The 27,414-nt window shown below is 43.1% G+C and overlaps 1 protein-coding gene across 2 annotated transcripts in view; it reads left to right on the top strand.

The window, feature by feature from the left end:
- TRAPPC8 (trafficking protein particle complex 8) overlaps positions 1–27,414 on the top strand; it is a 378,205-nt gene that overhangs the window by 194,438 nt on the left and 156,353 nt on the right. For both annotated transcript variants that reach the window (XM_030213866.1, XM_030213855.1), the window contains 2 exons: positions 9,439–9,544; positions 22,375–22,506. In XM_030213866.1, coding sequence (XP_030069726.1) covers positions 9,439–9,544; positions 22,375–22,506 — 238 coding nt within the window. The remainder of the gene's footprint in view (positions 1–9,438; positions 9,545–22,374; positions 22,507–27,414) is intronic.

The raw sequence follows: 27,414 nt of genomic DNA, 5'->3' as shown, positions 1-27,414 counted from the left end.
AGACAAGGGTTGGCACTCTCTCTCCAAGGGAAACCAATGTGTCCAGCAGAATTAACAAATTACCTAATTGCTTTCCCTTGTAAAACCTCTAATTGGTAAAAGAAATTATAAAAGATTAGCAAATAATTAACACCTGTTTGCAGCTTATTATATTCCTATAATTAATTGATTGTACATGCCTGTTGTCAATCACTGATTTGACTTATACCTTAGCAAATAAACTCCTCATTCCAAATGATGATTTGTGGGCTTCACTTAATGATCAAAGGCTGTAAGTATAAATGCATTGTATAACTTGTCATAAGGCTGGTATCTTTTCCTTAGACCTAACTTCTCCCTTAGAGGCAATAACTCCCTGATTACCCCAGTACTAGTGTTATTTAGAGATGGAGTCAGATTAAGGTCACTCTAGCCTTCCTGGGGGGGGGTTCGGGACCCCCCAATTCTCAACAGGCTGGACCTCTACGGGGAATGGTCACAGCACAAGAAAGACATGTTTTAACAATAGATTCCGCCAATTCTCTAAGATTGGGGTTCCAATACAATAAAGATAAAGAAGCAACCAAAGCTGAAATAGAATCATGGTGCTCACCATGTATTGCAGTAAGTTTAGTAATAGCTTCAGCTGTGGACAAACAAGTTTTTCCAGAAGGATGTATCCAGCCGGTAGAAGTAGAGATACACCCTGTATTTTTCCAGATTGCTTGCTCCAATGGTGTGGGGGGTAAAATAGTCTGAGCAGTACTTTTACCAGTGCGTGTAACAACCATGCATAAGGGAATAGCCTGAGAACTAACAACTTCCGTAGCCGCTGTATCAGCAAGCTGATTACCACGGGCTTCAAAACTGTTAGCACCTGTATGTTCAGGGACCCAAATAAAAGCTGTCTTAACCCCTAAAGCCTCACGAGCCTGAAGTAAATCAAAAAGCAATTCCCAATAACGGAGGTGCTGTAAAGTTTTACCATTAGATGTAATAAAACCTCTACGTTGCCATTTCAGGAGATGGTACTGCAATGAGCTAATAACATAAGAACTGTCAGAATATATTGTAGCTGACGTTTGCCGCGGCGTGTGTTGTATGGCGGTTATAACTGCTAGTAATTCTGCATGCTGTGCTGTGTGCTGAGGTGGACACAGTAGTTGGTGTTTCTGTACTATTTTTAAATCAGTGTTGACTTGTAATGCTGCAAGTGCAGAAATACCTTCATGGCTAGCACCATCTGTAAACCATATAAATCCTCCCTCCACCGGGGCAAACTGTAAAGTAAGCCACGGTGGCTTAGAGTCGGGATGAGTTAACAGTACTGAGGGGGGAAACAACAATGCTAATTGTTTTGACTGTTGCTCTGTCACTGGTTTTGTAGTAATATCTTGACCTAGTAAAATAGCTTGATATTTTCCATACCGGGTACTAGTGAGTGCGGCCTGACTAGCAGACATCATATGATGAACTGAATGTTGGGTGTGAAGAATGATAGATGAATGTGGCATAATAGATCTCCATTTGGAAATTGCAGCACAAACCGCAACTAGATGTTTGGAAAAGGGAGGAAAACCCCTTTCAACTGCTGAGAAAGTCCCTGACAAAAAGCAGACTGGGAAAGTCAGATCATTTTCTTGATTGATAAAAGCAGCCCAAGTATTTGTATGGTCAGTAACCCAGATATGCACGGGCTGAGACGGATCAACAGTGGATAAGGGATCACAAGAAGAAATGGTAGCAATGATGGAGGATAACAGAGATTGGTGTTCAGGGGTAAGAACAATTGGGGTATGTGAGCAGGAACCAGCAGGTACTTGAAGATAAGAATAAAGAGGCATAATTTGTGCTGAATAATTTGGTATCCAATGTCTGCAATAGTTTAGTAAACCAAGAATGGATCTTAGGGATTTGAGACAAGTGGGCATTGTGACAGCCTGTACATTAGTTAACAATTCTTTGTCTAACATGTGTCTTTACCAATTTGTTGACCGAGGAAAGTAACTACTGGAGAGGCTAGCTGACATTTAGATCTGTTGCACTTATACCCGAGAGAATACAGTAAAAGAAAAAGATCAAGTGTATATTTGATACACAATTCTCGAGTTGGCGCAGATAATAAAATGTCATCAACATAGACAAACAGGGAAACATTTGAAGGTAAAAGTGAAATGAAGTCAGTGAGATCAGACATGAGCTGTTTTGAAAAGACAGTAGGGCTATCAGTAAAACCTTGAGGCATACGCGTCCAGCGGTATGCTTGGTTTTGAAAAACAAAGGAGGTAAGATCACGAGAATCCTCATGTAAAGGGATAGAAAAAATGTGTAGTCAGCGAAGTTTGATAAGGTGGGGGCAGCTTATGGCTGTCCTCGTTTGCCTGCATGCGTGCGGTTTCACGTGCTTGTGTATCTATTTTCATTTTATCAGAGTGAAACAAATCTGCTGTTACCATAAAGAGATTAAGGACATGCAGATGTTTCTGAAGGGATTTACCCTTTTTGTGCTGTTGAATGTACTTTTGAACTGACAATATTTGGGGACGAGCAAAAGATCCCGTGCCTGGCCATGCCAGGAATGGGTCTTTAGTTGCATATCCTGCCCATTTCTCACAGACCTTTTGAATAACGGGAGCTTCAAAGGGAAAAGTATCTTTAACATGCACAAGAGGTGAACAATTCTTTCGGCTATCTACATACAAAACATAAGGAGTGCTAGATGTTTCTCCCTGACCCTCTGCAGCGGGTTTAGGGGAAGGTTCGTTCTTAGACTGAAAAGGTCTCATGATGTAATAACAGACAATGCCTAAGCTAGCAAAATACACAGCAAACAATAATATAAATAATGAAAGATACAAGAATAAAAATAAAGAAGCAATTTTTCAAAAGACTTTGCTTCAAGATATACTCACGGTTCAGCTGACTGACAGTCTATAACCTACTCAATCCAGGCTGGCCATTTATGGAAATCATAGGAAAGAAAGTCACACGATAACAAATCCAAAAACTTAATCCAAACGACGGCAGCCGCGTCCTTCCGCGGTTGCCAATTTGTTGATTTACACCCTATATGTGTGTAAACAAAGAAACTGACACCTGTTATAAAAAGAATAATCAAAAAATTTTTATTTTTGTCGACTGCCCTCCGTCGGACAGAAGCATCTGGGGAACGCCCAGCTGGAAGCAAAGACTATTTTTATCAATAATACAGAGATATATATTTGCTTAGCAGTAATACAGAGATATATGCTTGCTCAGCTTTGCTATTGCTTTGCTTTGCTTAAGATACTGATTTTCTCTTCAGTTTAAATACACTTACAAACACACTGCACCCAATATGTGCACGTCATCCCTTTGAAGCTTGTTCTCACATTTCTTATCTACAAATGGCTGCAATCAACATTCTTTCTACCCCAGCACAGACTGTCTCTGTTTCACCAGGCTGCTCAAGGCCGATTCTATTCCCTCATTGTTCTATGACTCCCTTATTGCTTTCACAGGCCTGTGGACTCATATCTCGTTTGCCTTAATGCTTGCATTCCACTGACCATAGGAACTTCACACTGCTCAACAGTTTCTCATTATATTTCTGTAGCATGTTCATTATTATTAACAAAATTCACAGATATCCCCTTCAGTGGTGGTCTCACTGTCAGTGAAATCTAAATATCAGTGTAGATAGTCATGGGAGCTACTGTATGAGCTGTGAAGGCTTTCATGTTCCTGAGAGGTCTGTAAGGTTCTCTGCATTCAGAAGGCGTTTGACAAAGTGCCGCACGAAAGACTCCTGAAGAAATTGCAGAGTCATGGAATCGGAGGTAGGGTATTATTATGGATTAAGAACTGGTTGAAAGATAGGAAGCAGAGAGTAGGATTGCGTGGCCAGTATTCTCAGTGGAGGAGGGTAGTTAGTGGGGTCCCGCAGGGGTCTGTGCTGGGTCCGTTGCTTTTTAATGTATTTATAAATGACCTAGAGATGGGAATAACTAGTGAGGTAATTAAATTCGCCGATGACACAAAATTATTCAGGGTCGTCAAGTCGCAGGAGGAATGTGAACGATTACAGGAGGACCTTGCGAGACTGGGAGAATGGGCATGCAAGTGGCAGATGAAGTTCAATGTTGACAAGTGCAAAGTGATGCATGTGGGTAAGAGGAACCCGAATTATAGCTACGTCTTGCAAGGTTCCGCGTTAGGAGTTACGGATCAAGAAAGGGATCTGGGTGTCGTCGTCGATGATACGCTGAAACCTTCTGCTCAGTGTGCTGCTGCGGCTAGGAAAGCAAATAGAATGTTGGGTGTTATTAGGAAGGGTATGGAGTCCAGGTGTGCGGATGTTATAATGCCGTTGTATCGCTCCATGGTGCGACCACACCTGGAGTATTGTGTTCAGTACTGGTCTCCGTATCTCAAAAAAGATATAGTAGAATTGGAAAAGGTACAGCGAAGGGCGACGAAAATGATAGTGGGGATGGGACGACTTTCCTATGAAGAGAGGCTGAGAAGGCTAGGGCTTTTCAGCTTGGAGAAGAGACGGCTGAGGGGAGATATGATAGAAGTGTATAAAATAATGAGTGGAATGGATCGGGTGGATGTGAAGCGACTGTTCACGCTATCCAAAAATAATAGGACTAGAGGGCATGAGTTGAAGCTACAGTGTGGTAAATTTAAAACGAATCGGAGAAAATTTTTCTTCACCCAACGTGTAATTAGACTCTGGAATTCGTTACCGGAGAACGTGGTACGGGCGGTTAGCTTGACGGAGTTTAAAAAGGGGTTAGATAGATTCCTAAAGGACAAGTCCATAGACCGCTATTAAATGGACTTGGAAAAATTCCGCATTTTTAGGTATAACTTGTCTGGAATGTTTTTACGTTTGGGGAGCGTGCCAGGTGCCCTTGACCTGGATTGGCCACTGTCGGTGACAGGATGCTGGGCTAGATGGACCTTTGGTCTTTCCCAGTATGGCACTACTTATGTACTTATGGATCAAGCGGGGTCATATCACTCATTTTGTGTGATTGAGGAACTGTTGTTTTCAGAAAACATCTGCTACAGGTGACCAGCTTTACTTTAATGTACAATAATCTTAAGTTATTATCCTACGTAGCAAATTTGACAAAATTTTGTCTGCCCTTCTGTGTTTCCTTCCATACAGGATTTTTTTAAGTTGCTAGAGCAGTGATCTTCATTATTTTTGAAGCAGGGGCCACACTGGCAAAAAGACTTCAACGTGAGCTAGAGTCAGCACTGAATAAAGCATATCATAGCAGCTCCAGTGATGTAGTCAGTCGCGCTTCTCAGGCACACTCAAAACAATATGTGTAAACTAAATGAAATTTGATTCTCCAGATTCTGTGACTATCCAGTGTTCCCCTCCCACCCTTAACTCACATTTATTTTAAAACTTTTCTTCCAGTGCACTCTTCCCCAACCCTTACATGGAAGTTTTCTTTCTTTAAAAAAAATTTTTTTTTTAATTTTCTGCACTCGATAAACCGCAAGTGATCCCTGAAACAACTATGTGGTTTACAATTTTTATTACAGGTACTCTTCTTAGTAGCTATTACTCCAAGCATCTAGTAATTTGAGCCATACACAACTTTCATCATAACAAAGCAGTTCTTTAAACTTATTCCAAGTGTTAACCAAAGTAGTAACACTTTTGCACATCATTGAGCTTTCTACATTCTGTTCAAAGCATCATAGGAATCCACCTGAATGCCAGTACAACACTGCATTGTAAGTAGGCTCTCACCTTCTACTTCAAAATAACTAAATCCATCAGGAAATCTATTTAGCTCTTTGTCATCTTTATCCCCAATCAACTTTGTATATCAGAATTGGCTGGATTCCTGTATCCATTTTTGTGATGAATAAATCGGTATTGCTCTACACACTAAAGTCTGATCAAATCAGTGGCACCATAGCTAAAGTGATTCGCCTAAAGTCTGCAAATTTTTTTAAAGCAGTGGTTTGATCCTTGCTTTGTACCTTTAATTCACACTACTAACTTGAGCTAAGCCACAGTAAAGCATGGTGCTTTCAGTTGAGCTGTGCTGGCCAATCTGTGTGAGGTAGCAATTCTTGCACTTTTTGGTGCAGGTTGCACGTAAATATTAAGGATGTAAGTGGTCTTAACTTGGGAGTTAGCCACTTATGTATCTGACTCAGTCCTGCCAATCGAATGAAAAATCATTATCTGTAACAGGTGTTTTCTGTGGTCAGCAGGACTGCCCAGGCACACAATCCCTCTCACCTTCCTGAGAGTTGAATTCATTCTTGAGCTTTGAAACCAACTGAGGAGACTGTTGCGCACAGCGGGGCAATACAGAAAGCTACCGTGGGCTGTAGCGTGGAATTAACAAGTGTTCTACAAGCTCATTATGGGCCACATGATGCAGAAAGAAGATTAGTGCCCAGATTAACTCAGGCAATAGATGATATCACACAGCATTTTAAAATACATGAGAAAGAGACTATTAGCAAATCCACCGCAATCCAGAGACGTCTTAGATCTGTGCGCTGATGTTTACAGCATGAGAATTCTACCGCCAGGTCTGAAGTGGTGTACAAGTGCTAAGGAAAACCCCTTGACCCAAACTCCCTAACCCTGGTAGGTTTCAGCATTGACCCCCCTCCTTTTTTCCTGGTAGTCAACCTCTCCCCCCCCCCCCCCAACCAAACCACATACCACTGCCCTTAAAGTTTACGAAATCCCTGGTAGTCCAGTGGCCTCTTGTCTGATCCTGGGGAACTGAGTTCGATTCCCACTGCAGCTCCTTGTGACTCTGGGCAACTCACTTAACCTTCCATTGCCCCGGTACAAAATAAGTACCTGAATATATGTAAACCGCTTTGAATGTAGTTGCAAAAACCTCAGAAAGGCGGTATATCAAGTCCCGTTTCCCTTTCCTCAACCTGACAACAGTGCCCCTGAATTAAAGAAAAATAAAAATAAATCCCCTAGTGGCCCTCCCCACCCCAATATTAAACATCTCTGGTAGTTTAGTGGTACACCTTCCTCCCTGGTGTCTAGCAGTACCCCTAGAGACAAACCTTGTAAGAATTAACTAGGAGACCATGTTTTGTCTATGATGAATTTTATATGTTTTTATGACTATTTGTATGTTAGTTTGTAGACCGCATAGAATGGTATATGCAGTAAATAAATAAACTTAAATGAGGCAGGAGTGATGAACTCTTGCTCATATCTCTGGCACTGCTGTTTTCAAAAATGGCAGCACCTGCCCTGCACAGTGCATCCTGGGATATACTAGGTGGGGCAGTCTGCCATGTAAAGGAAAAAGTTCTGCTTGCCTGGACATCAGGGACTTTGTTTTGTTAGTCATTTCAAGTGGAGTTGGGGGTGAGTGCCACTAGACACCAGAGATGTTTTTCTTTTGGAGAGGGGGAATATTTTTTCAGACGGGGATGTCAAGATAGGAGGGGGGATCGGTCTGGGTGATTAATTTGACAGGGTAGGAGGGGCCATTGCAAAATACCGAGGGCATGCTTTTTGGGCCACTGCTTGTTTTTTTTTTTTTTTTTTAACATGTCACTCTTCCTGTAACAGGAAGGGGGACATTTAGCAATGAGCTGCGGAGTACTGCTGCAATTTTAATGTGGCAGTAATTTACATGTTCATTACTTATAACATGATGCACTGTTTTGGGAGCGCTAATTTCATGGTACAGCCTCATGCTGAGCCGGCTCTACTGTGGGGTTTTCTGCATGTTGCCCTAGGGAGATTTGTGCAAGCTAAGAATTTTACAGTAAATTCTGAGCTCTGAGAAGGGTACATGATCCATCCTGCTATCTAAGGAAAACATCCGTTACAGGTGAGCCACAATGCTTTCCCAGATTCGCTTTCTATTTCTGTGTGTGAGTTTTATACTCCTTGCACCCTTGCAGTGACTCTCTCCTGTGGAAATCTTGTCTGTTCAGGCGATGGGTGTAATCAGACATTTGCCACAATGAATGTAGCTCTCTCTGAACAAGTTCAAACTTGTGAAGACCTGATCTCTCTGTGGCTTATTTGGGAGCATGAAACCCTCTACCAGTTGGACTGTAGAACAAATATCTATGCCCACTGACATTACCTGTATGTATTCACTTTACTTTGGAACAAATTGCTTATAACTCCTCCACTCCTTGGAAAGCTACAAACAGTATTCATTGCCTCATCTACTTAAAAAAAATGGATACAGCACAGTTTGTTAAAGTAAGGAATATAAGTGCTACGCCTGGATATTAGCAATCTCCCAATGTAAGGAGGTCCTGGTGTGTAAAGGAGCATAAAAACTGCTCCTCCTCATGCCAAGCCAGTACATGTATGCAACATGTACTCTTTGAGGAGAGTGCAGGTTATTGTGAGCCGCCTTCTGGCCTTTGATGTTCTTATGTTTACTTGCAGAGATAGCTAGAAAGTGCCTGTAAATAGAGGACATGACTGTTGGGCCTCACTGATTAGGCGCCCATGACCTCTGGATACCATCTGTTGGACACCTGTGACTTTTTGGCATTGCCCGAGCAGGATAGTTGGTCTCTCTGCCTCCCTCAGTGTTGCCCCGAGAGCCTCAGCAGGAACTGCGAGATCTCCGGCAGGAGCTCTCCTCACCAACTTGCCTCTCTTCCCCACCTCCCCAGTGGCGGAAAAAAAAAACGCTTCTGTGACAGCTTGAACCATGAGAGCCCCAGCAGGAGCTCTGCCCTGCCTCCCCTCCATGGAAACAGGTGTTTAGGGAGGTGGAGAAGAACAGGAGAAAGTGCTGACATGGGGAGGTGCGCCAGAGACAAGTTAGCAAGGGAGAGCTCCTGCCTGGACTCTAGGGGGGGGCAGATGATCAGCAAGACTTTTAGACCTTCGGACGTTGACATTTGGGCACCAAGAAGTCTGTGTATAGGTGTCTGACTGGTGGCATCCAAATGGCAGTGTCCAAACTGCCGCGCCACCAGTGGTGCCTAAAATTCCTGCTTCACTATAAATCCACTCCTTTAAGACCTAATGTGGAAGCTTTCAATCCATATTCCTTGATCTAACTTTCCTATTGTATTGCTGCCTAATGAATATATAGTCCATTTAAGCTCTGTCATAACAGGTGGTGCATATCATCACATGCAATTTACCGTGGAGTGGAGTAACCTAATGGTTAGAGTAATGGGCTAAGAAGGGTTTTAATGCTGCTTGTGATCCTGGACAAGTCGCATAAACTTCCATTGCCTCAGATATAAAATTATATTGTAAACCCTCTGGGGACAAGAGAACACTTACTGTATGCTCAAGTGTAACTTGCTTTAAGCTACTACAGAAAAAGCGTGGACTAAATCCAAAATCGTTTCCCTTTTTATTATACAGCACGTTTCCAGTTTAGAAGAGATCATTGAAGTTATTCTTAAGGAATACTGTCACAAAGAATGGTGTTCTCTATTTAATTAGATTTGTGCTGTTATCCGTAGGAGTATGGTACTAGCTGAGAGATGTGTCCTGCTTAGTGCTGAAATTTTGAAGAGCCAAGGCAAATATTCAGAAGCTGCAGCTCTTTTGATACGCTTGACCAGTGAGGTAAGATTTTTCTTTTTGGATGTATCTTAATTCCCCTCTCTTTGCAAATTCTACAGTATTCTCCTGTATGTGAGCACATAGTTATAAGTCTCCCAAGAACTGCTATTCTTCTAGTGCCATTGTAACCCATCTTAGATTTTATGGCCAAGTACTGACCCTACCTGCGGCCTACCTCATATTTCAGTGCTTGCTTGTGTTTTTTCATTGGTTCCTTGGTTGATATATTTATAGTTAGATTTTAGAGCATTGATTCACTATTAGTGTGTGATGAGCAGCTGAATTTCATGTTAATTCTTCTGTATTCCACAGGTACAAAAGGCAAATGTAGAAATACATTAGCTTTAAGTTTGGGTTGGTATTTTTTTTTGAGCCATTTATGTGGGGGTGGGGGCCAGAATATGTAAGTGTATATGTCTGAAACTGTCTTTAGACACACATACACAATATAAATTAAATTTCAGTCAAATGCATAATTGTGACGTTCTCTGGGAAGATATTACTAAAACCTGGTGAGTTGCCACATTTTTCTAGAGATGGTTACGTTTATGGTTCCTTAGATTCTCATTTCAGTGCCACACATAAAATTGGCCCTTTGGAATAATAAAGGCTTATTTACTTCCCCATTCCCTAATTCTATAAGAGTGTACCTAATCTTCTCCGAGGACAAGCAGGCTGCTTGTTCTCACGTGTGGATTGATGCCCGCGTCGACCCAGGAGACGGCAAATTTTTCTCAGCAAAAATAAAAACTTTTGCCAGTCTTCTAGTGCGTGAACAGTGCGCACCGCACATGCGAAGACGACTTCCTGCCTGTCATGTGAGTGTGCCTCTTCAGTTTTCTTTTCTCTGCATTGAGGTGCGGTAGTTTTTTTTTTTTCTGCGCTCCTCTCAGGCCCAGGAAAGAGTCTTCGAGTTTTCGCTTTTTTCTCCTAATTTTTTAAAAATTTTATTATTATTGTCATTTTTTAAAAAAAGTTCCCGTAGTGTACTTTTAGTTTTGTCCCCTTTCAAGTTTCCTTTGTTTTTCGTGACGGCTGGGTTATTCCCTTATTTTTGTGCCCTTTTTCTTTTATCAGGCACAATCACGTCTTTTGATTTCGCCTAAGCCGTTTTCCCTTCCATGTCATCGAAGACACCCAGAGGCTTCAAACGTTGTACTCTGTGCAACCGGACCATCTCAGGTACCGATAACCCACGCCTGGTGTGTTCAGTGCCTTGGGCCTGACCATAGCCAAGACGCTTGTAGTCTGTGTCTTCGTATGAAGAAACGGACCCAAGCGTCTCGAGAAGCCCAACGAGAAAAGCTTTTTGGGGCTCGATCCAGTCCTTTGACATCGGTACCGAGGTCGTCAGCGTTGACATCGAAAGGAGCATCAACATCGGGAGGAGAGGTAATGGCTGCTGAGAGACCAACTCTCGCTGGGAGCAGCGAGGCGTCGAGTGGGTCTTCCAACTGCCTCGAGGCCTCCTGTTATGAAGGCCCCCCGGGACCGACCTTCGTCAGACCCGGCCCCGAGGAGATGTGAGGATTCCACGTCTTCCTCGGTACCGAGGAGTCTCGACGGGCGTCGAGCGAAGGCAAAGAAGCACCATCATTGATATCCTTCAACACACTGCCGGGAGCTCCGGGGCGTCGAGAGAGTCAGCACCCGAGAAGCATCGGCGCCGAGAGGATCGCTCCCCTTCGATACAGGAGGTGCCGCTTCGTTGGTCTCCTAGCAGCCCGGTACCTGCTCCCGAGCCTCCACAGATTCTGACACCGCCTGTCCCACCGACCCCGCAGCCTTCTCCGATGGCGGCTCTCGATGAGCGCCTGGGCCTTGTTTCCAGAACTTCTGGAGGAACTGCTATGTCAGCTTCGGTGCCGGGGGTGCTTGCGCCTTCTGTACCATCTGCTGCAGCGGTGTCTGGCCCTTCTCCTGTGGTGAGGTCCCCGACCGCGATGCCGCCTGCCACCCAGGTCAACTTTCCTTCGACATCGGTGGAAGGAGCTTTGTCGCAGTTCGAGCGGGCGTCGGCCTCTCGACATCGCCATCGAGGACATCGTTCCTCAGCGTCAAGGCAGGTCCAGTGTCGAGGTACCTTAGCAGAGGTCTTATCCGATACTGAGCAGGAGCATTTGTGGGAGTCAGAGGAAGATCCCAGGTACTTTTCTTCTAATGAGTCCTATGGGATTCCCTCTGAACCTTCCCCTCCACCAAAAAGGAGACTATCTCCACCGGGAGTCTTTCCTTTCCCTCTTTTGTCCGGGAAATGGCTACGGCTATTCCCTTCCCTGTGGAGGTTGAGGATGAGCCCAGGACTGAGATGCTCGAAGTCCTGGATTATTCCTCTCCACCTAAAGAGACTGTGACAGTCCCTCTGCATAAGGTACTGAAGGAAGTCCTTATGCGAAACTGGTCGGCCCCTCTGTCTGGCCCTGTAGTCCCCAAGAAAGCTGAATCCCAGTATCGGATCCATGGTAAACCTGGATTGTTGAGGTCTCAGTTACCCCACAATTCTATGGTGGTGGAGTCCGCCCTCAAGAGAGCCAGGAGTACTAGAGACTATTTTTCGGCGCCCCCAGGCAGAGAAGCTAGGACTCTTGATTCTTTTGGGAGGAAGACGTATCAGACCGCTATGCTCGCTGCCAAGATTCAATCATACCAGCTCTTCACGAGCGTTCACTTGCGGGACTCGATAAGGCAAATGTCTAGCTTGGTGGATGCACTCCCTCCAGAGCAAGCCGAGCCTTTTCGCCAGGTGGTCAGGCAGCAGAAGGCGTGTCGAAAATTCCTGGCCAGGGGTACCTTCGACACTTTTGATGTAGCATCTAGGATTGCTGCTCAAGGTATAGTGATGCGTAGACTCTCATGGCTGCGTGTCTCTGACCTGGATCATTCGGTCCAGCAGCGAATGGCGGATGTTCCTTGCTGGGGAGACGACCTTTATGGTGAAAAAGTAGAGGATCTTGTTGATCAGATCAAGAAGCATAATGATGCTATGGATTTTCTCTGTCACGGTGGTGACTGTTTCCTTGTCTGTGCTCACCTCGCCCTCTGGTGACCTGAACCGGTGGCTGCTATTAACTGTCACACGTTCCAGACTTCAGCTCAGTCCGGTCCGGATCTTCCAGGCTGCCAGACTTGCTTTTCTTGTTTGTGCCTGAACAGCACCCGTAGCTGCCTTGTGATTCCTGCAGCTTGAACTTCAGCTGCTGATGGGCTTTATTAGCCACCTGGAAACTTCTGTGTTTGCCTTTGCATCGTCTAAGGTCCCTGGTATGTGGGTGTGCTCTGTGCACTTCTGCCTAGTCCAGTTCTAGTCTGAGTTTCTTGCCTGGTTCTAGTTTGTTTATGTGTAGTTAGCTTTGGTTTTATTGCTTAGTTCCTAGTCTTGTTTCTGGTCTGCATTTCCTTGTCTTGTGTCTGTGTTCCTTTTTAGTGGCTGCTTGGCAGCTTTCAGTCCTAACTCTCACCTGTCTGTGTTTCTGTTTTAGTGGCTGCCTGGCAGTTTTTAGTCCTGACTCTGTTGTGAGTTTCTTGTTGGTATCCGGTTCCTGCCCTGTCCTGTAAGTCCTGCCGGCAGCCTGCACCCAGGGGCTCAACTCCTGGGGAACTGCGGTCAAGCGCAAGTGAAGTCTAGCTGTTCCTGCTCTGCCTGTCCCAGCTTGTTTGCCTCTGCTGCAACTCCAGTCCGGGGTTCCAGTCCTGTTCTGCCTTGCCTCTGGTTTGGGGGTGGTTTTGCCTGCCACTGCCGCTCCACGGCAGTGGTCCAAAGGCTCACAAACCCAGTGTTTCCGTGAGAAGCGTGACAGAATGCAAAGGCCATGAGCTCGGCAAGATCATCCTTCCAACTGGGTTTTCTGCCATGACTTTTTTTCTCTGTTGACAATCCGGGGCTGAGCCCGGTTTCTGCTCCTAGTTCCAGTGTGGATTCCGGTCCCAACCCAGTTTCTGATCTTGATTGTTGGATGACACTCCAGAATTACCGCTATAAACTTTGTTCTGATCTAGCCTTGAGGAATACTCCTGAAGCTGCAGCTGAGAGAAAGCGTCTCTGGAGGCTTGGGTTCTTCATAAACCCAGTTTCTGCTCTTGATCCTTCTATCACACTCTTCGAGTATCGCTACTTTCCTTGGATCCAACCCTTTGGGATACTCCTGAAGCGGACGCTGAAAGAAGGCGTTGTGGAAGCTCCGAGTTCAGGGCTCGTATGCAGGTTTTGTGGAGCCTTCTGGGTCCAGCTCCGGTTCAGAGTTCCACTTCTAGCCAAGCCTCTGATTCCAGCTCGAGTGGCGCTGCCAGCCAAGCTTCTGACTCCAGGCCTGACTCCAGTCCTGATTCCAGTCCGAGGCCCAGTCTGAGTTCAAGTTCCAGCCAAGATGCTGAGTCCAAGCCGAGTTCCAGCTCCAGCCAAGCTGCTGAGTCCACGCCAAGTTCCGGTTCCAGCCGAGATCCTGGGTCCAGGCCAAGTTCCGGTTCCAGCCGAGATCCTGGGTCCAGGCCAAGTTCCAGCCAAGCTGAGTCCACGCCGAGTTCCAGTTCCAGCCAAGCTGCTGAAACGAGTTCCGGTTCCAGCCGAGATCCTGAGCCCAGGCCGAGTTTCAGTTCCAGCCAAGCTGCTGAGTCCACACCGAGTTCCGGTTCCAGCCGATAACCTGAGTCCAGGCCGAGTTCCAGCCAAGATGCTGAGTTCGAGCCGAGTTCCAGCCCTGATGCTGAGTCTACTCTGAGGGCCAGTTCCAGCCAAGACACTGAGTTCCAGTTCCAGCCAAGATGTTGAACCCATTCTGAGTTCCAGCTCCAGCCAAGAGGCAAGGTGCAATCCTGATGCCAGTCCGAGGTCCAGTCTTGACACCTGTTTATGGTTTCAGGTCAATCTATGTTATGTCCTCGCTGTAGCGAGGCCCAATTGATCAATGTTCATTGTTTTGAGTGAACCTGGATCATAGGGAATACCCCACATGTGAGAACAAGCAGCCTGCTTGTCCTCTGAGAAAGCGAAGATATGTAGCTGTAGCAGGTATTTTCCGAGGGCAGCAGGCTGATTGTTGTCACAAACCCACCCACCTCCCCTTTTGGAGTTGTTGTTAGTTTGTTTATATGCTTTTTGATTTGACTGAAGAGGCAGGCTCACGCGACGGGTGGGAAGTCGTCCGTGCATGCGTGGTGCGTGCTGTTCACGCGCTAGAAGACTCTGGCAAAACTTTATTTTTGCTGAGAAAAATTTGCCGTTTCCTGGGCCTACGCGGACGTCGACCCACATGTGAGAACAATCAGCCTGCTGTCCTCGGAGAATACCTGCTACAGGTAAGTATCTTCGCTTTACATGCTATTTATGCACGTTTATTTATAGATACTAGCACTTATGCATGTGAATTTATTACAAATGCAAAGACCACAAAAGTGGAAAATCCCAAAATCCCACAGGAAACCGGAACACTAAGAAGTAGAAACAGTCTTAATTGATGTATACTGAAGACTCAGCACAGCACTGTGCCAGCACTGTGTTTCAGCTATATGTGCCTGCCTCAGGAGTCTGAAGATAACCAGTAGCTATACATTAGGAATACAATAACATTCGTTTTAAAATAACATCTGTTTTAAAATACATTAAAATACATACAAAATACAATAAAAGTGCAAATACACAAAGAACGTGAGTGGATTTGCAATTTGATGTATGTCTTAATTCGCTGCTTTCCAAACCACAATGAATATTAATCAGAGAGATTTGCATGCAGTGTCTCCACTACATGCAAATCTATCTCATGAATATTCATTGTGGGTATTCTGAAAACCTGACTGATTGGGGTGCCTCCAAAATCAGGTTTGGAAACCACTGTCTTAATTCATACCTTTTCTGTGTGACAGGATGTATAAACACCGATGTTTCCCAAACAAGAAAACACATGGTGCACCTGCCACACTTCTTATGTCACAAGTAGGTTTCCTGTGGCCCAATATTCAACTCTGGCGGGGTAGATGGTACTAACTTTTCTTTTAGATTTTTCTCTCTTGAGTAAGCAATTGCTGGTTTATTTTTTAAGCACTCGTGGCCCTCTAAAATGTGCCAGTGGTGTCATATAATTTTCTGTATATTGTTTGCAAGACTAGAGAACTTGCGGGTACAGACGATATCTGGACTATTGCGGTTTGCATTGGTCTGACAATCGATTGTTCCATTCATTTATGTAAATCTCTTACTATTTTTATTGTTCCATGGCATTTTTAACACACTTTTTTGCATTCTTAACACATTTTTTTGCATTAATGTATTTTCATGCATATGTTGTATTTTTTTTTGTATTTTAACACACGTTATTGTATTCCTAATGTATAGTTACTAGTTATTTTCAGACTCCTGAGGCAGGCACATATTCTTGAAACATGATGTCGTGTTGAGTCTTCAATGTACATCAATAAAGACTGTTGTTTCTGCTTCTTGATGTTCCATTGGTACTCTGTGAAGTGCTGCGGTCCATTTCCCACTCTCCTTTTCTGTTGTGAATGTATTGCAAACATGTAGTGGTATTTTGCCTTAGCCTGTAACTGAAGAGATGGCTCTCTCAATTCTCCCTGTCTCCTCAGCTTGAAACCTTGGGGTTATCTTTGACTCTTCTCTCTCCTTCTCTGCTCATATCCAGCGGACCGCCAAGACCTGTCGTTTCTTTCTTTACAACATCCGTAAAATCCGCCCCTTTCTGAGCACTCTACCAAAACCCTCATCCACACCCTTGTCACCTCTCGTTTAGACTACTGCAGTCTGCTTCTTGCTGGCCTCCCACTTAGTCACCTCTCTCTTCTCCAATCGGTTCAAAACTCTGCTGCCCGTCTCATCTTCCGCCAGGGTCGCTTTACTCATACTACCCCTCTCCTCAAGACCCTTCACTGGCTCCCTATCCGTTTTCGCATCCTGTTCAAACTTCTTCTACTAACCTATAAATGTACTCACTCTTCTGCTCCCCAGTATCTCTTCACACTCGTCCTTCCCTACACCCCTTCCCGTGCACTCCGCTCCATGGATAAATCCTTCTTATCTGTTCCCTTCTCCACTACTGCCAACTCCAGACTTCACGCCTTCTGTCTCGCTGCACCCTACGCCTGGAATAAACTTCCTGAGCCCCTACGTCTTGCCCCATCCTTGGCCACCTTTAAATCTAGACTGAAAGCCCACCTATTTAACATTGCTTTTGACTCGTAACCACTCGCCTCCACCTACCCTCCTCTCCTCCTTCCTGTACACATTAATTGATTTGATTTGCTTACTTTTTTTTTTTTTTGTCTATTAGATTGTAAGCTCTTTGAGCAGGGACTGTCTTCTTTGTTTGTGCAGCGCTATAGAAAAGCTAAATAGTAGTAGTAGAGGGGAGGGGTATATACATGGATGGAGCAAGGGCAGGGCAGAAATTACACATAACTTACAGAACACTTAAGTTACATGCATACCTGTCGCATTTAAACTAGGAACTAGATAGTTCTCCCAGGCTTACAAAATTGCATATAATCATCCATTGAGAAGCAAACTATGCCCACGAGGGTGTAGGATATGTAGATAAGGGCCCCAAACGGCGAGGAAGCTTTTCCTCCTTTTTGGCGAAAACCAGGAGTCTCTCGCCTCCCAAGACACTAAAAGGTGTAGTTGGTTCTTCCAGTGCCAGTAGACTGGGTGCTCCGCTGGCATCCAGTACTGTAAAATACATTTGCGAGCAACCAGACACATCTTACGTAGGAACAAAGTTTCAAATTTATTCCTACCTCTAAATGCCCCTGGAACATCCAAAAGCATTTGATTTACCGTCCTCAAAATGTGAACCCCTAACTCTAGGTCAAGGAAGCACTGACTACGTCCCCAGAACACTCTCAAGGTTGGGCAACTCCAAAACGTGTAAAAATGATCCCTGTTTCCCTCCACACTTTAAACAAGACGGTTTTGTGGGTAATTTCTAAGAGGATGTTCCTCAGAGCCACATACCAGACAAGGAAAGACAGCTGTCTGACAGAGTCTGGTACTAAAGTCTCACAAGTGGTCTCTGCATGAGAGAGTAGCCCAGAAGATCTTTCAAGAGTGGGACATGCTCTCGATAGACTTTTTTTGCTCATTACAACAAAGCCCCTTAATTCTTCTCCAGACTGGGATCATATGGCAGAATAGCTTCAAATGCCTTCCTCATTCATTTTTTTTTTTTTTTGGGGGGGGGGGGGGGGGGAGGAGGGAACTTTAGTATGCATATCCTGCAATACCTTTCATAGCAAAAATGCTTCAGAATCTCAAGCAGGACCCAGAGTCCATGATTCTAATCACCCATTACTGACTGAGACAGGCATGGTTTCCTCTTTTGGAGCTTTCTTCCAAAGATCCATGGAGACTGGGAATTTTTGCTACTTATAACTCAGGATCAGGGATCCCTACAACATCTTTATTTTCAGAGCCTAGCCCTCATGGTTTGGATGTTGAGAGGTGTAATAGTGTATTCACTGAACTTGCTTGATAGTGGGGCTCATTTTCAAAACACTTAGACTTACAAGGTTACGTGGTATCCTATGGAACTTTGTAAGTCTAAGTGCTTTGAAAATATGCCTCAGTGTCTCTCAAGTCCTATTGGTTTCCAGAATGTGGTTTTAAATGGAAAAGGTTTGCCATCTGGTGTAAGGGCAAGGCCCTAGATCCATTTTCCTAATCTACACAAAAACTGTCTGAACTACACATGTCAGATCTTAAGACCAACTCAGGGTTCACTTTATTTTTATTTATTTATTTATTTATGACATTTATATCCCACAATATTCCCGCCCATGGGCAGGCTCGATGTGGCGTACAATAGTTAATAAGCAAACAATAGTACAATAGCACAAAGTACAGTAGACAAGGTCACAGGTAGGAGAGAGAAATGACTGTTGAGGAAAAGAAAGAGAGGGTGGGTGAAAAGTTATCACAGAGCGAGCTGTGGGCTAAAAGGGTGTGGCTCCTGTAGGGCTCGTAGCGTATGCTCTGCCAAAAAGGAAGGTCTTGAGACGCTTCTTAAAGGTCGGGTGATCTGAAGTGACACTTATCACCAAGACAAAGGTAAACTGATCGCTGCTCAGCCTTTATTTGTTGTTTTTATGCGGGGCTTGCATCTATTAAATCTCTCATCAAGCATCCTATAATGTCTTGGAACCTCAACATCATTTTAACCCAGCTGATGAAAACTCCTTTTGAGCCACTAGATATTTGCCACCTAAAGTACCTGACTGGAAGATCCTGTTTATGGTGGTGGTCACTTTACCCTGTGGGGTCAGTGAACTCCAGGCCCCTACTAACTGATCTACCCAACACAAAGTTTTACACCAATAGAGTGGTCTTGCGCACACATCCTGTTTCTTCCTAAGTTAGTGTTGGAATTTCACCTTAACCAGTTAATAGTCCTTCCACCTTTTTTCTAAGACCTCATGCCCATAAAGATGAAAGTGCAGTGCATACTTTGGATTGTAAGAGAGCCTTGACCTTCTATTTCGAGAAGACTAAAGGCCATAGAATTTTAACCAGCTTTTTGTTTCTTTTGACCCAAACAGAATGGGGACTGCAATCAGCTAACATATTCTAATTAGCTATCAGACTGCATTTCCTTCACTTACACCCAGGCTGAACTGTCTCTGGAGGGTCATATCACAGATCATAATGACAGATCTATGACTGTGTCAGTAGCCCACGACAGCCTCCACAAAGGAAATTTTCAGAGCTGCGACATGGTCTTCAGACAGTTCCCATCCTGATACTATTTAGAACAAGGCACCTGATGCAAGTATCAGCTTGTCCAGATAGTCCTTCAGAATCTCTTTAGGATCTACAATACAACGTGCTCAACTAGGTCCATTTATTTTCTGTTCCAGACTGCCCTTTCCTCAAAACAAATATTAAAAATTCTTGTTTATCACCATTTATCAGCCCTTGCCTGTTCAGGGTTTTCGACATATTCTCTGTTTCTTTTTTTTGTTGTTGTTGAAGGCAGTCTCGCATATAAGGCTATTATATCCTGCTTGTCCTCGGAGAAAGCAAAGTTACATACCTGTAGCAGATGTTTTCTGCGGACAGTGGAATAAATAGCCTTACATACCCTCCCTCCTCTCCTATTGGATCTGAATTCTATCAGCTTAAAAATTTAATTTACTAGGACCTGCAAAACAATGGCTTGTGCATGAATGGTACAGTGTTCTAATACGTTGTTGTAAATAAACTGGCGAGTGTTTCTGCGCAGGCTCACTCAGATGACATCATCCACATGTAAGGCTATTTATCTTGCTATCCTTGAAAAAATGCCTGCTACTGGTAACTAACTTCGCTTTTCTTACCTTTAATGAGTGCTTTCTGTGTAGACAGCAGGACTGGTCAGGTACAACTTCCCTTTCACCTTCTTCAGCAATGGAACAGACTGAGGAGACAACTGCATGTGGGAAGGGCCATGCATACTCAGAAATTTACACTTAATTCTGAGCTTTGTGAGAGCTGTTCATCCTGGCTGCTTCAGATGATGATGTCCACTTAAGTGATTATGTCCTGCTATCTATAGAAAACACTTGTAAGAAACCATGCTTAATATGGGCTGATCTACCTGAAATACCAGTTGAGCTGATCTGACCTGACCTATATAGCAACTAAGGTGAAGAAACAAGTATTAGTTCTAAGGGCAAGATGCACTAAAGACTCGTTAAAGCCCTTTCCTTACCGATTCCCTTAACGAATCGGTAAGGAACGGGCATGCATCAAGGAAAAAGAATGCAAATGAGCTGCTCGTTGTAGCTCACTTGCATTCTGTATTCCATCGTTAAACAGTCGGCCGGTCGAGCATGCGCAGAGCAGCCAAAAGTTATGCTGGCTGCTCTGCGCATGCCAAATACGGCTCCCTGTGCCGCCCAAAGATGCCGTGCTGCTCACCCCCTCCAATGCGGCTCGACAGAGGACAGTGCAGTTGAGGACACCCATCCAAAAAAAACATCCATTTTGGCCGTAATTCCCCCCTGCAATAATAAAAACGTCTTTTTTGGCAGTGCTTCACTCAGCTGAGACCTGGAAGTCCCTGAGCCAATCACAACGTGTTTTGCCAAGCTAAATGTACTGTGATTGGCTCATAGACTTCCAGGTCTCTCAGCTGAGTGAAGCACTGCCAAAAAAGACGTTTTTATTATTGCGGGGGGGGGGGGGGGGGGGATGAGCAGAGAAACCTCTTCTTCAGGGTTCAGCAGCAGGGTTAAAGACTGTGTGTGGGGGTGGGTGATGGGTTTTTTTTAAGCGGAGCGTTTTTTTTGTTCCCCGATTTTTTTGTTTTGTTACTTTGGCCAAGTTTTATCCCACTCAGCCCCAATGAGAGGTACAGACCTCTCGTTAGATTTTCCAGCGTTAAGGCAATCGGAAAAGGTTAGTGCATCTCATTACAATAGGGTTTCTACACAATTTGCTCATCTGCATTCCGTTTTCATTAGCTGCTACCGTCCTCAGAAAAAAGTCTTTAGTGCATGCCAGGGTTTACTACTTGCTCGTTAAGGGCTCGTTAACTTTAGTGCATCTGGCCCTAAGTGTAGGGAACATTAGGAGGACGCATGGAAATTGTGAACTGGAGTTACGGAGTACTCTACGTTTTGTAACAACAATTCTAATTATTAGTGAGGCTTGGAAAGGTTAGAACATCAACATCTTAAAACAGCAGGTCTAGTATCTTAGAAACAATACAATTTATCTTAATATCATAATGATCTGAAGAAGTGTCTATAGTATTTTAATTAAGTTTAGCAACATCTATTTTTACTGTAGTTTCCTGTAGGAAAACTGGTCTTATTAGCTCTTTGATTTTGGTTCTGTCTCCCTCACTGATATATTTTTTCTCTCTCTCTTTCCTCTACCCCTTACCCCCAGCACTCTTATAACTTCTGAGTTTTGTTCAGTTTCATTCCAAGTTTTGTATGAATGAAGTGCCTAGTAGTCCCCAACCATTAAAATTGTTACTACTTGGCTATGTGGAAACAGACCAGTTATGTTCAATTAGTATCTCAGGAAGTTCAGCATGCTTGGTGATATCAAACATTTTTAAAACCTCTTCCTCCCCCCCCCCCCCCCCCCCACCCCCTTTTAGCTGATATTGAGCATTTTTTAAGTTGCCTTATCATTGGTCACCAGATAAGCCCATTTCTTGCATAGATAAACACTTTTTTAATGATGTACTTACTGTGCAGAAATGTGCTTAATGAATGTTTTCATTGTTGCAAGAATGATGATTTGGTATTTCTTGACCACTTTCCCAGTTTTAGCACAAGGTAATTTAGAATATTTTGTCAGGTACAATAAGCCTGCCTCAAAGGGCTCACAGTCTAAGCGAGCAGTCAAGGCAGTGGGGAGGTAGTGACCTAAGGAAGACCAGTGTGTAAAGCAGGTCCTAAATATTAACTCTCCTGGGCCACAACTCATTAATCACCGATATACAACAACTATAAATTAAAGCCTGCAATCTATTATATTGCCCTGATTAGTTTTCTCTGGCAAAGGTTCAGATAAGACGAGAAAATGTTCTTATTGCCTTTCCTTTGTACTGAGTTATGTATTGTTTGCTTTTTATTGAGCTCATGATCTTTTTTTTTGCAGAGATGATGCTCATGCTCTGCTGCAGGCTCTAACAAGATGGCAGGCCATGTATTAAATAAAATTCTATTTTAGATTCCTATTCCATCTTTGAGTATGTTGTATAAAGCTCACTGTTCATAATATACAAATTTCTGTACCATAGGGGGAGACAGGTAGGATGAAATGTTCACACATTTCTCTGAAGTGAAAGAATTTTCAGCTTTTAAATGAAAATGGCATGCTTTCATTCTTTATGTAGGATTCTGACCTACGCAGTGCACTTCTGTTGGAGCAGGCAGCACATTGCTTTATCAACATGAAAAGTCCAATGGTGCGAAAGTTTGCTTTTCACATGATACTAGCGGGCCATCGGTTTAGTAAAGCTGGACAGGTAAGAATGTTATTAAAACTAATCAATTCTGAAGCATTACCAGATATAGGGGAATTTTATTTATTAAGAAAATGATTTAAACTGGCAAGGTTCTGATCAGGAATAAATGGGGTTAAGATTTAAAAGTAGCATCAAAATCTAAGGTTTTAGACAGGACTCAAATAAAGCCAGAATTGGAACAACACATGCCAACAAGTCTGTTCTAAATGTGTGGTGTATGAATACGGTAAGTGCACAGGGATTTTTATCATACATACATACATCAAAAACATATGCCAGAACATTGACATTCAAATTTACAATGAGGTCATGACTATAAAAATCCATATAAATAGTGACAAATGCAAATAAGAAGTAAGAGGTGAACCAACATATTACAATGAATATAATGACAGTTTAACTAAGTGATCTAGCCTTTGACAACGAATAAAATGGCTGCAGTGGTTGAACATGCAATGCACCGGCAGTGCAACAAAAATGAGTCTAAAGGGACTGTGAAAAACCAACAGTGCCTGAACACCACTTCCTCCAACCAAAAAATGTAAAAGACATAGTCTGAGCATGTAAAAAATGTAGTATAAGTCCGCTCTAAAAATGCAAGATATGAAAAATATATTAAAACTATAAAAATGTAATCGCTATAGAATTTTAAAAAATATATTAAAAAACAAACCCCCCAAAGAGGCGTTTCTAGAGTGGACTTAGACTGTTTTTTTTACATGGTCATATTCTTTTTCTTGTATATTCGGTAAGCAGTATATTTTACATTTTTTGATTGGAGGAAGTGGTGTGTACTGGATGGATTTTTGTAGTCATGTTCTCACTGTAAATTTGCATGTCATAATGTTTTGGCAAATGTTTTTGATGTATGAATGTGATACATATATTTTTTGGTGATGTAGATTGACCCCTGACACAGGCGCAGTGACACCGAAACACAGCCCGTGTCGGGTCTCTGAATAAAGCATTATCATCTGCTCCAGTCTTGAAAGCCCTTTGTACTGTTTTTTTATGCTTTGTGCTGTGACTCTCTCTCTCTCTCTCTCTTTTGTGTGCTTGAAAGTTTGAAGCTACAGAATGATTTACCTATAAGTATTAATGGCTTAATATAGTGTTATTAAATGTAAATATAATAAATCATCTGTTTAAAACAGGAGAAGGGTAATATAACAATGCTGCAAGAAACTCATAATCTCTTTACTTTGGGTGCCAAGTTTAAGATAGATTAAATAAGCATGTGGGGTATTTTTCACCTGCTGTTTAAAAAAAAAAAAAAAAATGTATAGTTTCAAATTTTTCAGTACATTTTTCAAAGCCCAGATTTTAACAAGAGTCAGATATCCAAAGATACTGCGCTCTAGCCATAGCATTGATTGATGGGCAAGAAACTTTTTTATGATTATCCATGTTCCCAATCTAGATTCTCCACAATTTATTCAGACTATCTCAGAAACATGCTTGAATATGGAGAACTTAAGAAAAGTATTGCTGGAGGTTGTAATCAACCCCTAGACATAGTACTAAACAGGCAATCCAATAATAAACCAATGCGAATCAAGCCTTTGGGAACACTCCACTGTATGATATTAGGATTCGAATATCTTTCACACTTAAAGCATCTCTTAGATTGAGATTCTAGTTATTGTTGTGCATCCTATAAAATTTATTTTAGGCTTGATTGTTTTCGGCAGCCAAAGCCATGAAAATCTGATTTGGACGGCAAGCATATATCAAATCATAATATGATTTATATTATATGTTAACTAGATTCCTAAAGTAGACCCACAATTTTTTGAAAGTGCAGGTATTTCCTCAGGATTTTTTTTCTCAAATGGTAAGTTCTGTATCTTATATTATGGGAAGCATAAAAAGCATCCCAGAGGGGTAAAATATCAGTTATACAATTTGGAAGCATAGGAAAAATAAAATAATTAGTTTCTGAGAAGCAAACACTAAATTACACCATATAATGTTAAGGCTCTTTATATTGATCTGATATCCCTAGTATCGTAAGACGTTTTAATTAAACAACTCTATACTACTAAGATGCAGTCCAGCAGCGAGAGGGGTGCTATCCAGCCTTTTGCATTGAGAGTCATATGTATGATTATATCCCAGTTGGTGAGAGGTCATATGTATATACTCGATGCAAAGAGCACCTATCTCTCAGAGAACAAGTCCGTTCTCTTGAGACTAGAGTAGCAGACTGAGAGGAGCTGAGGGGAGACACATAGAGGAGGCCTACAGAGACGTTGTAGAGAAGACCCACCTCCAGTCTGGCAGCCCCTGTGCTGCCTTGAAAAGAGGAAGGTCTTCTGAAAGGAGAGTATCACCCTAGTGAAGCTGGAAGTAATCCTGTAGCCAGGACCAGCCCACCAGGGGATGCAATATCTTCTCACACTGAGCATGTCTCCAGGAGCTACTGCCTGGAAGGGAAGGATTAGGATGACTGTTGTAATTGGTGATTCAATTATTAGACGTGTAGATAGCTGGGTGGCTGGTGAATGCCTGGTCACATGCCTGCCTGGTACAAAGGTGGCGGACCTCATGCACCACTTCGGATTTTAGATAGTGCTGGGGAGGAGCCGGCTGCCTTGGTACATGTGGGTACCAGTGACACAGGAAAATGTGGGGGAGAGGTTCTGCAAGCCAAATTTAGGCTCTTAGGTAGAAAGCTGAAATCCAGAACCTCTAGGGTAGTATTTCCTGAAGTGCTTCCTGTTCCATGTGCACAGCCCAAGAGACAGGCAGAGCTCCGGAGTTTCAATGCATGGATGAGGCGATGGTGCAGGGAAGAGGGTTTTAGATTTGTAAAGAACTGAGCAACATTCTGGGGACGGGGGAGCCTATTTCGGAATGATGGGCCTCCACCTTAACCTGAGTGGGACCAGGCTGGTGGCATTGGCATTTAAAAAGGATATAGAGCAGCTTTTAAACTAGAACCTGGGGGAAGACCGACAGTCGTTCAAAAACACGTGGTTCAGAACAAGATATCTTTCAAAAATATCACCAAAACAGGGAAGATAGGGTATCCCGATAGCGAGGTTGCAGTATAGTAGATCAGGTATCTTTAAATAAAAATCAGATAAAAGATTGCAAATTAACACTATCAACTTCTGAGCAAGATGTAAATAAGAAAAACAAACATAGTTTGAAATGTCTATATACGAATACCAGAAGCCTAAGAAATAAGATGGGACAGTTAGAATATATTGCACTAAATGAAAAATTAGATATGAGGCATCTCTGAGACCTGGTGGAAGGAGGATAACCAGTGAGACACTGTAATACCGGGGTACAAATTATATCGTAGTGATAGGGTGGATTGAATTGGTGGAAGGGTAGCATTGTATGTTAAAGAGGGCTTTGAATCAGTTAGATTGAAAATTCTACAGGAAACAAAACTCATCTTGGAATCCCTGTGGATCGAAATTCCATGTGTAAAGGGGAAAAGGATAGTGATAGGAGTGTACTACCATCCACCTGGCTAGGATGAACAGACAGATGTAGAAATATTATCAGAAATTAGGGAGGCTAACAAACTGGGCAACACAATCATAATGGGTGATTTCAATTACCCTGATATTGACTGGGTAAATGTAACATCAGGTGAAATTGCTTTATGGAGCAGCTGGTACAGGAGTCAACAAGAAGAGGAAAAAATTCTAGACCTAGGCCTTAGTGGAGCGTATGATCTGGTGCAGAATGTAATGGTTCTGGGGCCACTTGATAATAGTGATCATAATATGATCAGATTTTATATTTGCTTTGGAGTAAGTACTAATGACTTCCTTTACCTTACATGGCTAAACAGTAAGGTAAAGGAAGTCGTCAGAACCAAAAAACAATCCTTCAGAAAGTGGAGAAGAGAACTGACTGAAAGTAACAAGATAAAACATAAGAAATGCCAAGCCAAATGCAAAGCGGAGATAAGGAGGGCAAAAAGGGACTTTGAAAAAAAGTTAGCATTAGAAGCAAAAATACATAGTAAAAAAATTTTTAGATACATTAAAAGCAGGAAGCCGGCTAAAGAATCGGTTGGGCCGCTGGACGAAAATGGTATTAAAGGGGCGATCAGGGAAGACCAAACCGTAGCGGAGAAATTAAATGAATTCTTTGCTTCAGTCTTCACCGAGGAGGATTTGGGAGGGACACCAGTGCTGGAAAGCATATTTGAAGCAGGCGAGCAGGAGAAACTAAACAAATTCTCTGTAAACTTGGAGGATGTAATGGGTCAGTTCTGCAAACTGAAGAGTAGTAAATCACCAGGACCTGATGGTATTCATCCCAGAGTATTACTAGAACTGAAAAATGAACTTGTAGAGCTACTGTTAGTAATATGCAATCTATCCCTAAAATCAAGTGGGGTACCAGAAGACTGGAGAGTAGCCAATGTTATGCCGATTTTTAAAAAAGGTTCCAGAGGAGATCCGGCAAATTGTAGACCGGTGAGTCTGATGTCGGTACCGGGCAAAATGGTAGAGGCTATTATCAAGAATAAAATTACAGAGCACATACAAAAACATGGGCTGATGAGACAAAGTCAGCACAGATTTAGTGAAGGGAAGTCTTGCCTCACCAATCTACTGCATTTTTTTTTGAGGGGGTGAACAAACATGTGGACAATGGGGAGCTGGTGGATATTGTGTATCTGGATTTTCAAAAGACGTTTGACAAAGTGCCTCATGAAAGACTCCTGAGGAAACTGGAGAGTCATGGGATCGGAGGTAGGAATTAAGAGCTGGTTGAAAGATAGGAAGCAAAGAGTAGGGTTGAATGATCAGTATTCTCAGTGGAGAACGGTAGTTAGTGGGGTCCTGCAGGGGTCTGTGCTGGGACCGCTGCTTTTTAACATATTTATAAATGACCTAGAGATGGGAGTAACTAGTGAGGTAATTAAATTCGCAG

This window comes from Microcaecilia unicolor, chromosome 1 (assembly GCF_901765095.1).
Source record: "Microcaecilia unicolor chromosome 1, aMicUni1.1, whole genome shotgun sequence".
Lineage (NCBI taxonomy): Eukaryota > Metazoa > Chordata > Amphibia > Gymnophiona > Siphonopidae > Microcaecilia > Microcaecilia unicolor.
Note: the sequence above shows the minus strand (reverse complement) of the source record. Positions and strands in the feature narration are given on the sequence as shown.